The sequence below is a fragment of the Phytophthora cinnamomi genome (assembly GCF_018691715.1).
Source record: "Phytophthora cinnamomi strain GKB4 chromosome Unknown Contig62, whole genome shotgun sequence".
NCBI classification, from domain to species: domain Eukaryota; phylum Oomycota; class Peronosporomycetes; order Peronosporales; family Peronosporaceae; genus Phytophthora; species Phytophthora cinnamomi.
Window position 1 is genome coordinate 27,180 of NW_027150995.1, and position 16,146 is coordinate 43,325.

Genomic DNA, 16,146 nt, shown 5'->3' on the forward strand with positions numbered 1-16,146 from the left:
TTGTTGCGTCTCGGTCCCGGACCGAGACTTGCGCAGCGTTTTCCGCTTGCGCCGTCTTCTTGTTGTGCGGAGCCGGGCTCCGCACAGTTGTTCTTCTGGTCCAGGCCCGGCCGTGGACAGTTGTTCGCCGGCGGACCCTGTCCGCGGGCGCGCGGTATCAAGCCCGGCTTGACCGCATTTTCCTTCGTGCAGCCCGGCTGCACGGTAACGTGTCCCTTCGCCGGCAGACCCTGTCTGCGGGCGCGCGATATCAAGCCCGGCTTGATCGCATGGCGCTTCGTCGTGCAGCCCGGCTGCACGACAGCATGCAAATTGCGTCAGTGCGGTACGTTTGCAACCGCCCGCACTGTTTGCAGCGTCAACTCCCGGAGTTGACACGCCTTCGTCACCTCGACGCCATTCATTGGCGGAGCCCCTCATGACCGAGGGTGCGTCGGCTCCCGGGGCCGACGCGTTGTTGTCGACCTGACCTCTTCGAGTCAGGGACTGTCTCTTACACGCTTGAACCTGGGTATTCGTTCCCGGAACCAGTACATCTGTTTCTTCTGACGTCGGCAGCATTGCCGACGTTGGTCTCACTTGTGCGCGCCCTCGCGCACTTCTTGGGCACTCCGAGACAGCAGCGTTAAGCGCTGTCTCGACTGGCGAGTCGCGCGCACCTGCTGGTGCGTGCGCTGCGGTAACAGGGCCATCGCTCTCTGTTCCGCTGTCGTGGCCGAAACGCACGTGCGTGCGCTTCTCCCAGTCTATCACCGGATCATGCCGGGCAAGCCACGGAATGCCCATTACCACGTCGAACTTATCGTCCAGGTCCAGGACGATAAAGTGTTCGACAAACACTCGTTGTTTGTACGAGAAGCGCACGTTCACGACGCGCTTCTCGGTCGCCACGATGGCACCTGTTGCCAGTCGTACCTCCAGAAGACTTCGAGGTACAGTAAGCAGAGTGGTTTTCAGGGTCACGCTGATTCGAGAAGACGACCGTCTAGAATGGACAGCGGAGAGCAGGTGATGTTTGATGTGGTGTTTAATGTGGTGTTTGACGGCGATGACAGCAGCATACAGCAGCATACAGCAGCATAGTGGCGTAACGGATCAAGGACGGCAGGCGACGGCGTGGAAAGATTGCAGCACCAGCGAGCGCGAAGATATCAGAAGGGGTGAGCAAGGTGACAGCGAGCGCAGACCGCCATGACATCGTCTGTATGGTTGACAATTGTGTGGCTGAGGCGTGTTGGCAAACGTCGCTGCCAAAGATCGCCCGCCCCAAAAGACACGCTCAAGCAGGACCAAGGATAGCGAACCCAGAAGACGGCTCAGTCTAAGATCTGCGGAGTCGGTGGCAAGCCGAAGACGGGGAAGAGCGTGCGCTGTGAAGTAAGCGCCAATCAGAGCATCGTACCTGCCGGTACAGGCAGCAGCAAGCTAACGAAGAAATATACTTGAGTTCCTGAGCGAGCATCTACTTGAGTCAACTAGAGGAGCGCTAGTGAAGAAGCCACTGTCGAACGAAGTCGTGCGGAAGCAGCTGAAGCCGAAGCAAGCCGTAGTCGCCGTACTACTGGTGACGTTCGTCGACAGGCCCCACGGTAGAAGACCGTCGGAAGGGAGAACACGAAGGCTGTGCGCGCACGTGGGCACGGTCTACATAGTGACAGCTCCAACCAGCTACAGCCTCTCTGGGCCTAAAGGAGAAGCAAAGGGTCGAGAGCACATGCAAGCAGCACCTGGGACAATTTCGGCGATAGCGACGCTCTGCCTGTCAGTAGATATTGTACACTGCATAAGTAGTCGAGCTGTCGTCGTTAGCCACCGAAGACCTCACGACCGCAGGCGCGAGATTCGGGCAAGGTACAGGTGGTACCTGGCAAAACAGAGGTAGCTTACTTGGTGGTCATACAGGGGCCGATCAACACGGTTGGTCCTACTGCTGAGGCTACGTTGTGGGCCTTCAGGAGACTCGGTTCAAGCTGGCGCGAACTCAGGCAAACAGATCAACACTTTGGGGGTTAGAGCTCTAAGGCGCTGGTGAGACAAGGGGGAGTCGGAAAGACGAAGCTGCGCCGAACGTAACCTACTTGTCACCTCACCCGCTGGCACAAAGAGGAGCACCTGGCACAGCAGTGGCAGGGCAACTAAGGGGGTCCGTGATACAGCGTTGACCTGACTGCGGCCGAGAAGCAAGACACAGGCGAATCCCAGTAGTAGAATAGAAGAAAAAGTCAAGGGGCCGCTTGTGTGGTGCTTAGGCGTACTGCAGGATTGCGAATCTTCCTGGCAGGGTGATCGATCTGAACGAGAGTGTGTATCGGCGTGGAGTGCTGCTGGTATTTGCAGACGGAAAGGAGGAGAGGAAGGATAAAAAAGCGGAGTATTCAGAGTTGGAGATTGATAACGCAAAGAAAAGATGACGCGAGCACAGAATTTGCAAGCAGATATCACGCAACTCGGGCCGGCAACGCGGACACGAAGTACAAGAATGGAGCTGGATGACTATGATGATGACGCTGGACTGGGCCGGAGAAACAAGCGACAGCGGACGGACAGGGTGACGGTGGACCCCAACGACAATGGCGGCAATGAGAACGTTGAAGTTTGTGCCACGGTGGTCACGGTGGGTGCTGGCGGAGGTGACCCTGGAGATAATGGAGGAGATAGCGATAACAATAATGCTGATGATGACGGTCGACGCGACTCCGTTCTTCAGGGCGAAGATAATGCGAATCGTGGAGGAGACGCACGACGTCATGGCGAGCGAGCGGGTAGCGGGCGAGCACGACACGATGACACGCGACAAGTAGGAGGTGGCAATAACAACGATGCGCTACCTCAAGGTGGCCAAAGACAACGACACTGGTGGGACACCTTGACGCCAGAGCAGCAGCGGACCATCGCGTTGCAGTTGATTACCCCAGCGTCAATGGCCGCAGCAGCAGCAGCGGCACCGCCACCACCTCCCACACCACCACCACAGACAATGCCCCAAGCAGAACCGCGACGACGGAAGATGAAACTGGATATTGATGACTTTACTGGCAAGGCAACTGAAGACGTTGGGTCGTGGCTGGAGACGGTCTCAATAGCAGCGCAGTCTCAGTTTGTGTTGAACGGCGAGGAATGGTCGCCTGTGGACGTGTACTACGGCGTCGCTGCACACTTAAAAGGGCCGGCGAACTCTTTGTTCCGCGCGCTGAACAAGCAGACGGCCCCGGAGCGCCGCAATTTACTGTACTTGGAGCGCAAGCTGCGTGAGGTCTATGGCAGTCGCGAAACATCCTGGGACATACAAAACAAGTTAATGGCGCGTAGGCAACTACCTGGAGAACGTTTGCTGGACTACTCGAGCAGCCTTACCGAGTTAGGAGCTGGTCACCCTGGTTTGGCGCCGTCATTCTACGTGGATGCCTTTGCGAGAGGCTTGGACAATCCGATCTCGTCCCAAACGGTGACCTCCGCCAGAATGCCGACGCTGGAGCAAGCCGTCAGCTTAGCGATCGACAACTGCGGGCGCTATGGATAAGGCAGTGCGATCAACGACTGGAAGCTGGCCGTGAAGAAGTATGAGCAACGGCGAATGCTGGAGAGTGCAGGAAAAGCAGCCACAGTCGAAGCGACGCCTGCGGTGATCTCTCCCGATCAACTCGGTTGGACAAAGCTGGGGTTGAATTTTGGGGCGGTCGAAGCAGAACAAGCTCCACAATATGACCGCAAAGGACAGAGGGTGCAACTGGCTACCATGAGGGGTCTGGAGAAGGAGAACTCGCTCCCGTTGGCTGCATTACAAGCTATCGTTATCGCAGCAAGAGCAGCCTCTAGCGCTGCAGAACCGAAATCAGCCGCCACCATGACCAGTACGAATCAGGCCAAGCCAAAGGTCGCGAAGACGCTGGAGGTGAAGGCGGAGGAGGAAGAGAAGTCGGCGCCACTTCTCCTCGCCTCTAGCACGCAAGTTGCGACGGCATCGACCTGGCCGCGTGTGTAGTGGGTCTAACTTGACTCACTACTTTAGCTTACACGTTGCGCAACGTGTATGAGGAAGCGTAAGTACTTAGTAATTACTTAGGTTAATTATATTTGAATACACAAATATAAGTTAAGTAACAAAAGGATTCCAAGTGACTTAGATTAGGTAAAATGAGAACTGTATTGTTTGTAAATTGATCTTCCTCTAAAAGCTGCTAAAACTGTTTATCATCTATGAAGGGTTGGCAGCGGCTGGCTGTCAGAGCCCCGCTAATATGCATGTCTCTGATTGGTAGAAAGATGCTGCTTTCTACCAATAGGATCTTTTGGGTATGTGTGGACCACTCACTGTGGTGGTCCACTTCAATGTATCCATCGGTGTGTCTTACACCAATGTGAGGAAGTATCCAAAACGTTTAACAGATAACCTATCTGTTAAATTCACAAGTGGCTTGCAGCCACTTGTACGTGTAACCCCGTTACACCATCCCCCCTTATAAGGTTAGACGCGCGGGGTCCCCGCACGTCAATCTTTGGAATTGACCATTCGTCAATTCTCCGCGTTTGGAGAAGAAATCCGCGCTCATTCAACGATGAGCGCGCCTCAGAAGAAGTCCGCAAAGTCGATGGGGAGTCATCTCTCCATCGACGACTACTTTGAACGCCAGAAGGCGAAGTACGGTGACGTCGTCGACTTCGACGACGACGATGAAGACATGGAGGGCGAGGAGGACTCGCCCTCAAAGCGTAAAGACTCAGTGTCGAGCGAATCGCTCGACCCTCACGCCAAGAACGTTCGCCCGCGTGAAGGGGACGAATCGGACGCTTCGAGTTCGAAGCGTTCGCGTACTGAGAGCGATACCCCACTCGCTTCGGCTGGGTCTCTCAGTACTCCGCGCGCCGCTGCTGCAGCGCGTGATGCCAAAGCGCAAGGCTCTCCGCGTGATCGGTGGATGCCGTCCGCGTCCGAGATCGCGGACCGGTATGGGAACTCGGTACCTCCGACTGAGGTTCCGCTGTATGTATGCAGCGCCATCAAAGATGACGCTGTGGCTGCCGAGCTGCACTTTGATGCGGAAACGCATCAAAGGCGCGATTACTACATCGGACTCTTTCATGAGCTCCGATGGTTTCAAAGCAAGAAGACCTCTTCTCGCAGCAAAGTGCCCGAATGGCAGGCACTTTGTCAAAGCTGGAACGCCTTTGTTGAGAACTTCAACAAGAGGCCGAGTGCTTACCGTGATCGGATTAAGCAAGCGCGTGATCGCTTCGAGACGTACTCGAAGCGTGGAAAGCTGGAGCAACTTCATGTTGCTGCTGAGGAGGCAAATGTGCCGTGCGCTGTGCCCGAGGGCTTTCAGTGCACGAAGTGCTTTCCAGGCGCGGTCCGCTTGAGCGACCGCGACCTGAACGGGTACACGTCGTTCCGTGTGCCCGAGAGTCTCAAAGAGCTCCGTGCTAAGTTCTTAGCACGTGAGGGTTCAGGCGCTAGCGATGATCGCAGCGCTCGTGTTACTTCCGCTGCGCCAGTGCGTACCGCTCCTCGTACGCCCTCACCATTTCCGGAACGTCCTCCAGCAAGACGTTCCGCGGCTCCCATGTATCTCGATGGGGAGGAAATCCTCTCCAACGAATACGAAAACGAGCCCCTTGAGGGTTCGTTTTCGGGATACTATGGTCAACAATCCGCTCAACAATCCAGCGGGTTGAGCCGCGGGCGTCACGGATCGGCGGTGGCGGGGGTGGGAACACGCCCCGGGTATGATCAGCCCCGGGCTGATCAGTATGCGCCTCTCCACGACCGGGTGGCCGTCGTGGAGCGTCTGCAGGGCGCTGAGTTCGCCGCCCTGAAGCAGGAGCTGGCGAACCAGAAGGCCCAAGTCGCGGCGGTCTCGCAGACCGCCTCGAATATCCAGGTCGAGCTGGGGACCCAGATGAAGGGTTGCTCCAGCGCGTCCGCGCGCTGGAGGAGAGGTTGCTCGTCGCCGAGGCCAAGTCCTCCGCTTCTGCCTCGGCTCCTGCCGAGGCTTCGGGTCAGCCGAGCTAGATGGCTCGTGCTGCCGGTATGGCTTCAGCCGTCCGACGTAAAAGGTCGGATGGAGGCGCATGCTAGACGGTATGTCTAGCGTGTATGCGTTGCCGTGCCGTGCCAACACAGTGAACGGCCCGATGAAGCGCGGAGCAAGCTTGCTTGCTCCGAAATCCGAAACTGCATGTCTAGGCAGGTTTTGTGTAGCTAACAAAACTAATGAACCAACTTTAAATTCATTTGTGTTGCCTCTGCCCGCATTGTCTGCGTTCAGCTTCTGTTGATCAACAGAAGCTGCTATTGTGTCTTGGACAAACCGAATCACGGCTTGTCTTTTGGTGATGAAGTTGATTGCATCCGAGCTGAAGTCATTCAGCTCGCTCTCCGCTAGAGGCCCTGCCTCTGCGTGGTTCTTCGCGGTGTTTGCGCCCTTTGCAGACCCGTGGTCGTTGGCCATGTTGTTGGGAGAGTCTGCGCCCTGCGCAGACTCATGTGGTTTGTCCATTGTTGCAGCTGACACTGTGCAAGTGTCAGCGGTTTTCTGCGGCTGCTGTATTGCAGTCGTAGATCCTCCCCCACTTAAAGTGGGAGCCATCACTCCGAGTAAACTCGGTAGACGTGGATGCCGCATGGCATTCACGTAGAACGGTGTATGCCCGGTCGAGGCATGCACTGAGTTATTGATGGCAAACTCTGCCATCGATAAGCACTCGCTCCAGTATTGGAACGAGTGGGCGTAGCTCTTCAGAATGTCGACGAGCACGCGATTCACGCGCTCGGTTTGACCGTCCGTCTGCGGATGATCCGCAGTCGACATGGAAAGCTGGCTCCCAAGAAGTGTAAACACTTCTTGCCACAGGTGCGCTGTGAAGCGCGGGTCTCTGTCCGACACGATGTCGGACGGCATGCCATGGTGTTTGAACACCATGTCGACGAAACAGACGGGCCGTCTGCTTCGCGGTCACCTCTGCTGGTACCGCAGCAAGATGTACCATCTTGCTGAAACGGTCTACAAAGACCACAACACCGGTGTTCCCTCCGCTGTCCGGGGGAAGACCAAAGATGAAGTCCAAAGACATGGACTTCCAACACTCCGACGGAGTCGGTAGTGATTGCAGTGGAGCCTGCGCGAATGGCGCAGGCTTTACGCGTTAGCATACCTCGCAAGCACGGATGTACTTGCGCACCCACTATACTGGTGGTGCCAGTAGAAGTCGCGCGTGAGAAGGACGTATGTCTTCTCACGTCCGAGATGTCCCGCAGTCGGGGCATCATGATATTCGTACATGATCCTGAGTCGCAGGTCATGGTCATTCGGCACGACAACGCGATCCGCGTTGTCGTCGACTGCATTGTAAAGCAGTAGTCCGTCGTGCACACGAACGCGGTGTGCACGCGCTCGAAGGTGCTTGGGCAGCTTCTGACGGGACTTGTCAGAAGGCGCTGTGCCATAGGCCAGCAAGAGCTTCGCGTCCGCGTCGTGCGCGTACGCGGCCTTCACATCATCCAACAGAGATGATGTGGGTTTGCTCGATCGTATGGCGTCAATGGCATTGACGTCAACAGCTTCTGCATAGTCCGGCCGACGTGATAACGCGTCGGCCACCACGTTCAATCTTCCGGGTTTGGTATTCGACCCGGAAGTTATACTCCGCAAAGAATGAGAGCCATCTCGCCATTCTTTGTGAAATGTGGCGACTTCACTGCGGTGCGCAGTGAAGCATGGTCGGTGTAGACCACAAATGGTCTACTCCCAAGCAAGTACACTCGGAACTTTGCGAGTGCATACTTCATGGCAAGGAGTTCCTTGTCATGCACCGGATAGTTGCGCTCAGCTGGCTTCAGCTGACGCGATTGGTAGTAGACGACACGATCACGGCCCTCGTGATCGTGCTGCATTAACGCGCATCCGATCGCGAAATCGGATGCGTCACACACTACGTGAAATGGGCGATCTTGGTCAGCCACTGCCAAGATCGGCGCCTCAGTCAAGCCCCGCTTGACTGTATCGAATGCCTTTGGCAATCGGGTGTCCAATTCCACACAGCTTCTTTCTTAAGAAGCTGTGACAGCGGCCGGATCTTGCCTGCGTAGTCCTCCACGTACTTGCACAAGTACGTGGCCAAGCCAAGGAACTGCCTCAGTTCCTTGACACTTGAAGGCGTTGGCCATTCGTTAATCACTCTGACCTTTTCTGGGTCAGGGCGGACACCATTCTTCCCTACGAGACACCCGAGGACGGGTATCTCGCTCGCCCCGAAGATACACTTCTTCAGGTTCGCGTAGAGCTTATGCTTTCGCATAAGCTCAAGTATGCCGGAGATGCACCCTGTGCATCTCTACGTCGAGTCTTCCGTCCACAGCCCGGCTGTGGATGAATACATCATCGAAGTAGCTCGGTGCGAAGTCGCGCACCGAGCGCAACAAGTGCGTCACGCACCTGTTGAAAGTCGCAGGGGCGTTCTTAAGCCCCTGTGGCATTACTAGCCATTCCCAGAGCATGCCGCTTGGCGTGCTCACTGCCGTGAGAGGGATATCGCTCTCACGCATTAGGATTTGATAAAATCCATCTCGCAAGTCGAGAGCACTGTAAACGGTGCTCCCGGCCATCGAATCGATGATAACATCTTTTCGTGGTATCGGCGTCTGCGCCGGTACCGTCGCATCGTTCAGCTTGTTGTAGGCATGAACGATGCGCCATCCGCCCTGTGGCTTCTTGACACAGAACGTCGGAGCACTGTGCGGGGACTTTGATTCCCGCACTTGTCCTACTTTACGACGACTTTCAAAGAAGTCGTCGATCGCTTTCACTTGCTCTCGCGGCAGTGGCCACTGCCGCGTGACACAGTACTTTGTGCCCGGCACGAGATCAATCTCGTGCTGAATGCCCTTATCCTGCGGAAGCTCCGCAGAATCTCTTCCGGGAGTACGTCTTTGTACTCCCTCAACAATTGTAATAGGGACTCGACTTCAGCGAGTCCCAACCTTATTCCTCGAAGCGCTCTCGCTTCGTCTTCGCACTGAGTGTCTTCACTCTCAGTGGTACTTCCCATGAAGAGCTGCCTCAGCACTTCGCTCTCGCTCGCCGTTCTTTCGCTGTCCGAAGAACGCAGACTTGTTCGATGCGTCCATCGTGCAAGTCGCGCGTGAAGCGCTTCCAGCTCATGGCTGGAAGCGAAGTCAACTCCGACGCCGTCGTCGGAGGACTAGCGAGTTCCATCTCACGATACTGGAATCCAGTATCGGTGCGCGTCAAGACGCTTAGCGTCTTGACATTCGGCGTCACCGCCGCAGTCTGCCCAGCAGACTGCTCTTGTTGCGTCTCGGTCCCGGACCGAGACTTGCGCAGCGTTTTCCGCTTGCGCCGTCTTCTTGTTGTGCGGAGCCGGGCTCCGCACAGTTGTTCTTCTGGTCCAGGCCCGGCCGTGGACAGTTGTTCGCCGGCGGACCCTGTCCGCGGGCGCGCGGTATCAAGCCCGGCTTGACCGCATTTTCCTTCGTGCAGCCCGGCTGCACGGTAACGTGTCCCTTCGCCGGCAGACCCTGTCTGCGGGCGCGCGATATCAAGCCCGGCTTGATCGCATGGCGCTTCGTCGTGCAGCCCGGCTGCACGACAGCATGCAAATTGCGTCAGTGCGGTACGTTTGCAACCGTCCGCACTGTTTGCAGCGTCAACTCCCGGAGTTGACACGCCTTCGTCACCTCGACGCCATTCATTGGCGGAGCCCCTCATGACCGAGGGTGCGTCGGCTCCCGGGGCCGACGCGTTGTTGTCGACCTGACCTCTTCGAGTCAGGGACTGTCTCTTACACGCTTGAACCTGGGTATTGGTTCCTGGAACCAGTACATCTGTTTCTTCTGACGTCAGCAGCATTGCCGACGTTGGTCTCACTTGTGCGCGCCCTCGCGCACTTCTTGGGCACTCCGAGACAGCAGCGTTAAGCGCTGTCTCGACTGGCGAGTCGCGCGCACCTGCTGGTGCGTGCGCTGCGGTAACAGGGCCATCGCTCTCTGTTCCGCTGTCGCGTCCGAAGCGCACGTGCGTGCGCTTCTCCCAGTCTATCACCGGATCATGCCGGGCAAGCCACGGCATGCCCATTACCACGTCGAACTTATCGTCCAGGTCCAGGACGATAAAGTGTTCGACAAACACTCGTTGTTTGTACGAGAAGGGCACGTTCACGACGCGCTTCTCGGTCTTCACGATGGCACCTGTTGCCAGTCGTACCTCCAGAAGACTTCGAGGTGTATCTACCTCCTCGAAGTCAAGTCTCGGCAGGCTTCGTAGTCGAACAAAGTTGTTCGACGCGCCTGAATCTACCAAAGCTCGAAGAGAGTCACTCGCTCTCTTCGAGTAAACCTTCAAGATGACTAGGTTCGGCCTGTCATCTTGTTTCTTGCAGTGAGAGCTGGTCTCACTGGGGGCTGCAGTCCTCAGTGTCGGGTGCCCGATGTCGGCACGCGCGACTGCATTACCAGTAGGGCGCCCCGCGCCTACTGGATGTTCGCGTTTTTTGTTGGTCCGCGGCGATGCCTAGCATCGCCACGACGGCCACCTCCAGGGGGCATGGGAGCTGTACACTCCCGTGCAAAGTGACCGATCCTTCCGCAGCGGAAGCATCGCACGTTACCTCCCTGCTGCTGGTAACCAGCAGTTGTTGCGCTCGAGAGGTCCATTGGCTCCGGACCTCCCGTCCTCGCTACCGGGCGCGGTTGCGGCCTCGGTACGTTCACATGCAGTTTAGCCTGCCGCAGGCTAAACTCTTCTTGCATGGCAAGAGTGATTGCAGCTTCGAGAGTACTCGGGTACTCTCGGAAGAGATAGGTCTTCACAGGCCCATCTCTAAGCCCCTTCATGAACGTGACGACCTTGGTCGCCTCGTCAATCGGGTTAGTCACGATATTTGATACCAAATATCGTGCGCGCTGCGCGTAAGCATGGATGTCATGCTTACCCTGCTGAAGGTCGAGGAACTCCGCCCTCGACCGGAATTCGTTTTGCGGGGGCTCAAACGCTTGTTTGAGCTCCTCTTTGAATACTTCGTACGTGCTGAAGCACGTAGGATCGGAGAGTCGGCGTCCATACGCCCAACTCCTTGCGCGTCCGCCAAGGCAGGACATGGCGAACGCGACCTTCGACAGCGGGTCGACGATGCGTCGAGCCGTTATGGCTGTGTCGAGTTCGACAAGCCATCGGAGGAGAGGCTCGCCCTCTCTTCCCACATAATTGCTTACGCTCAACTTTAATGGTTGAGCACGCGGTGTCGTCCCTGACGACGCCGTCACTGAGGAAGCAGCATCACGCTGCTCCTTCATGATGAAGCCCAGAGCAACACCATGTTGCTCCGTCGGCGATAGCGTACGCAGCATTGTAGCTATCGCCGCTTCTCCAATGACCGTTGACAGTCGTTGGTGGGCCTCCCACTCTGGGTCAGACAGGTGGGGGCAGTCAGCGCGTGCAACATGCGTTGCAGGCGTGTTGGAGCTCTCCATGGGCACCTCCGTGCTCATGTGGTTCTCGGCTCCGCGTTCGTACGCCGCGTACGAACGTCAAGCAGTCGGTCGTTGGACGGACTACAAAGTGCTACCAGGTGTAGTGGGTCTAACTTGACTCACTACTTTAGCTTACACGTTGCGCAACGTGTATGAGGAAGCGTAAGTACTTAGTAATTACTTAGGTTAATTATATTTGAATACACAAATATAAGTTAAGTAACAAAAGGATTCCAAGTGACTTAGATTAGGTAAAATGAGAACTGTATTGTTTGTAAATTGATCTTCCTCTAAAAGCTGCTACAACTGTTTATCATCTATGAAGGGTTGGCAGCGGCTGGCTGTCAGAGCCCCGCTAATATGCATGTCTCTGATTGGTAGAAAGATGCTGCTTTCTACCAATAGGATCTTTTGGGTATGTGTGGACCACTCACTGTGGTGGTCCACTTCAATGTATCCATCGGTGTGTCTTACACCAATGTGAGGAAGTATCCAAAACGTTTAACAGATAACCTATCTGTTAAATTCACAAGTGGCTTGCAGCCACTTGTACGTGTAACCCCGTTACAGCGTGAAGACAATCAGTTGATCTATGACAACAGCACGTACCAGTCATTTGGTGGACGTTATGGTGGTAGCCAGCCGTATGAAAGCAGTCACTCAGCTGGAGGCTATAACAGCCGAAGCTACGGTGGTAGAGGACGAGGAGAAGGTCAATACGGAGGTGGTTATGCCGGAAGAGGAGGAAGTCGATACCGTGGAGACTTTGCTGGACATGGAGGAGGCCAATACGATGGTATTTATCCTGAAAGAGGAGGAGGACGCTTCGGTGGTAATGATTGGGCGGGGCGAGGGCCAGAACGAAGCGCTAATTCTGCAGCAGGCGCGAAGGCAAACACACACTGCCACTACTGCAACGAAACCGGCCACTGGTATCGCGAGTGTCCCGCGACAATCGCCGATGTACAAGAACGACAAGCGCTGAGAGCACGACAGCCAAGTGGGTCAAATGTATCTGCAACTCCAAACCAGAATCCAAGCCAGCAACAGCAGCCGCAAGAGTGATTGCAGCTTCGAGAGTACTCGGGTACTCTCGGAAGAGATAGGTCTTCACGGGCCCATCTCTAAGCCCTTCATGAACGTGACGACCTTGGTCGCCTCGTCAATCAGGTTAGTCACGATATTTGATACCAAATATCGTGCGCGCTGCGCGTAAGCATGGATGTCATGCTTACCCTGCTGAAGGTCGAGGAACTCCGCCCTCGACCGGAATTCGTTTTGCGGGGGCTCAAACGCTTGTTTGAGCTCCTCTTTGAATACTTCGTACGTGCTGAAGCACGTAGGATCGGAGAGTCGGCGTCCATACGCCCAACTCCTTGCGCGTCCGCCAAGGCAGGACATGGCGAACGCGACCTTCGACAGCGGGTCGACGATGCGTCGAGCCGTTATGGCTGTGTCGAGTTCGACAAGCCATCGGAGGAGAGGCTCGCCCTCTCTTCCCACATAATTGCTTACGCTCAACTTTAATGGTTGAGCACGCGGTGTCGTCCCTGACGACGCCGTCACTGAGGAAGCAGCATCACGCTGCTCCTTCATGATGAAGCCCAGAGCAACACCATGTTGCTCCGTCGGCGATAGCGTACGCAGCATTGTAGCTATCGCCGCTTCTCCAATGACCGTTGACAGTCGTTGGTGGGCCTCCCACTCTGGGTCAGACAGGTGGGGCAGTCAGCGCGTGCAACATGCGTTGCAGGCGTGTTGGAGCTCTCCATGGGCACCTCCGTGCTCATGTGGTTCTCGGCTCCGCGTTCGTACGCCGCGTACGAACGTCAAGCAGTCGGTCGTTGGACGGACTACAAAGTGCTACCAGGTGTAGTGGGTCTAACTTGACTCACTACTTTAGCTTACACGTTGCGCAACGTGTATGAGGAAGCGTAAGTACTTAGTAATTACTTAGGTTAATTATATTTGAATACACAAATATAAGTTAAGTAACAAAAGGATTCCAAGTGACTTAGATTAGGTAAAATGAGAACTGTATTGTTTGTAAATTGATCTTCCTCTAAAAGCTGCTACAACTGTTTATCATCTATGAAGGGTTGGCAGCGGCTGGCTGTCAGAGCCCCGCTAATATGCATGTCTCTGATTGGTAGAAAGATGCTGCTTTCTACCAATAGGATCTTTGGTATGTGTGGACCACTCACTGTGGTGGTCCACTTCAATGTATCCATCGGTGTGTCTTACACCAATGTGAGGAAGTATCCAAAACGTTTAACAGATAACCTATCTGTTAAATTCACAAGTGGCTTGCAGCCACTTGTACGTGTAACCCCGTTACAGCGTGAAGACAATCAGTTGATCTATGACAACAGCACGTACCAGTCATTTGGTGGACGTTATGGTGGTAGCCAGCCGTATGAAAGCAGTCACTCAGCTGGAGGCTATAACAGCCGAAGCTACGGTGGTAGAGGACGAGGAGAAGGTCAATACGGAGGTGGTTATGCCGGAAGAGGAGGAAGTCGATACCGTGGAGACTTTGCTGGACATGGAGGAGGCCAATACGATGGTATTTATCCTGAAAGAGGAGGAGGACGCTTCGGTGGTAATGATTGGGCGGGGCGAGGGCCAGAACGAAGCGCTAATTCTGCAGCAGGCGCGAAGGCAAACACACACTGCCACTACTGCAACGAAACCGGCCACTGGTATCGCGAGTGTCCCGCGACAATCGCCGATGTACAAGAACGACAAGCGCTGAGAGCACGACAGCCAAGTGGGTCAAATGTATCTGCAACTCCAAACCAGAATCCAAGCCAGCAACAGCAGCCGCAAGAGTGATTGCAGCTTCGAGAGTACTCGGGTACTCTCGGAAGAGATAGGTCTTCACGGGCCCATCTCTAAGCCCCTTCATGAACGTGACGACCTTGGTCGCCTCGTCAATCGGGTTAGTCACGATATTTGATACCAAATATCGTGCGCGCTGCGCGTAAGCATGGATGTCATGCTTACCCTGCTGAAGGTCGAGGAACTCCGCCCTCGACCGGAATTCGTTTTGCGGGGGCTCAAACGCTTGTTTGAGCTCCTCTTTGAATACTTCGTACGTGCTGAAGCACGTAGGATCGGAGAGTCGGCGTCCATACGCCCAACTCCTTGCGCGTCCGCCAAGGCAGGACATGGCGAACGCGACCTTCGACAGCGGGTCGACGATGCGTCGAGCCGTTATGGCTGTGTCGAGTTCGACAAGCCATCGGAGGAGAGGCTCGCCCTCTCTTCCCACATAATTGCTTACGCTCAACTTTAATGGTTGAGCACGCGGTGTCGTCCCTGACGACGCCGTCACTGAGGAAGCAGCATCACGCTGCTCCTTCATGATGAAGCCCAGAGCAACACCATGTTGCTCCGTCGGCGATAGCGTACGCAGCATTGTAGCTATCGCCGCTTCTCCAATGACCGTTGACAGTCGTTGGTGGGCCTCCCACTCTGGGTCAGACAGGTGGGGCAGTCAGCGCGTGCAACATGCGTTGCAGGCGTGTTGGAGCTCTCCATGGGCACCTCCGTGCTCATGTGGTTCTCGGCTCCGCGTTCGTACGCCGCGTACGAACGTCAAGCAGTCGGTCGTTGGACGGACTACAAAGTGCTACCAGGTGTAGTGGGTCTAACTTGACTCACTACTTTAGCTTACACGTTGCGCAACGTGTATGAGGAAGTGTAAGTACTTAGTAATTACTTAGGTTAATTATATTTGAATACACAAATATAAGTTAAGTAACAAAAGGATTCCAAGTGACTTAGATTAGGTAAAATGAGAACTGTATTGTTTGTAAATTGATCTTCCTCTAAAAGCTGCTAAAACTGTTTATCATCTATGAAGGGTTGGCAGCGGCTGGCTGTCAGAGCCCCGCTAATATGCATGTCTCTGATTGGTAGAAAGATGCTGCTTTCTACCAATAGGATCTTTTGGGTATGTGTGGACCACTCACTGTGGTGGTCCACTTCAATGTATCCATCGGTGTGTCTTACACCAATGTGAGGAAGTATCCAAAACGTTTAACAGATAACCTATCTGTTAAATTCACAAGTGGCTTGCAGCCACTTGTACGTGTAACCCCGTTACAGCGTGAAGACAATCAGTTGATCTATGACAACAGCACGTACCAGTCATTTGGTGGACGTTATGGTGGTAGCCAGCCGTATGAAAGCAGTCACTCAGCTGGAGGCTATAACAGCCGAAGCTACGGTGGTAGAGGACGAGGAGAAGGTCAATACGGAGGTGGTTATGCCGGAAGAGGAGGAAGTCGATACCGTGGAGACTTTGCTGGACATGGAGGAGGCCAATACGATGGTATTTATCCTGAAAGAGGAGGAGGACGCTTCGGTGGTAATGATTGGGCGGGGCGAGGGCCAGAACGAAGCGCTAATTCTGCAGCAGGCGCGAAGGCAAACACACACTGCCACTACTGCAACGAAACCGGCCACTGGTATCGCGAGTGTCCCGCGAGAATCGCCGATGTACAAGAACGACAAGCGCTGAGAGCACGACAGCCAAGTGGGTCAAATGTATCTGCAACTCCAAACCAAAATCCAAGCCAGCAACAGCAGCCGCAGTCTTCGCCGGGAAATGCTGCACGGCAGTAGAGGTGGGGACTCTACTGTCAGTAAACGAC

At 55.1% G+C, this 16,146-nt stretch overlaps 1 protein-coding gene across 1 annotated transcript; it reads left to right on the top strand.

Moving 5' to 3' along the window:
* Positions 1–3,007: 3,007 nt before the first annotated feature.
* Positions 3,008–3,520, top strand: IUM83_06758 (putative Polyprotein; the record flags this gene model as incomplete). Its single annotated transcript, XM_067930989.1, has 1 exon — positions 3,008–3,520. One exon carries the CDS (start codon positions 3,008–3,010, stop codon positions 3,518–3,520), a length of 513 nt encoding a protein of 170 aa, XP_067787034.1.
* Positions 3,521–16,146: the final 12,626 nt, after the last annotated feature.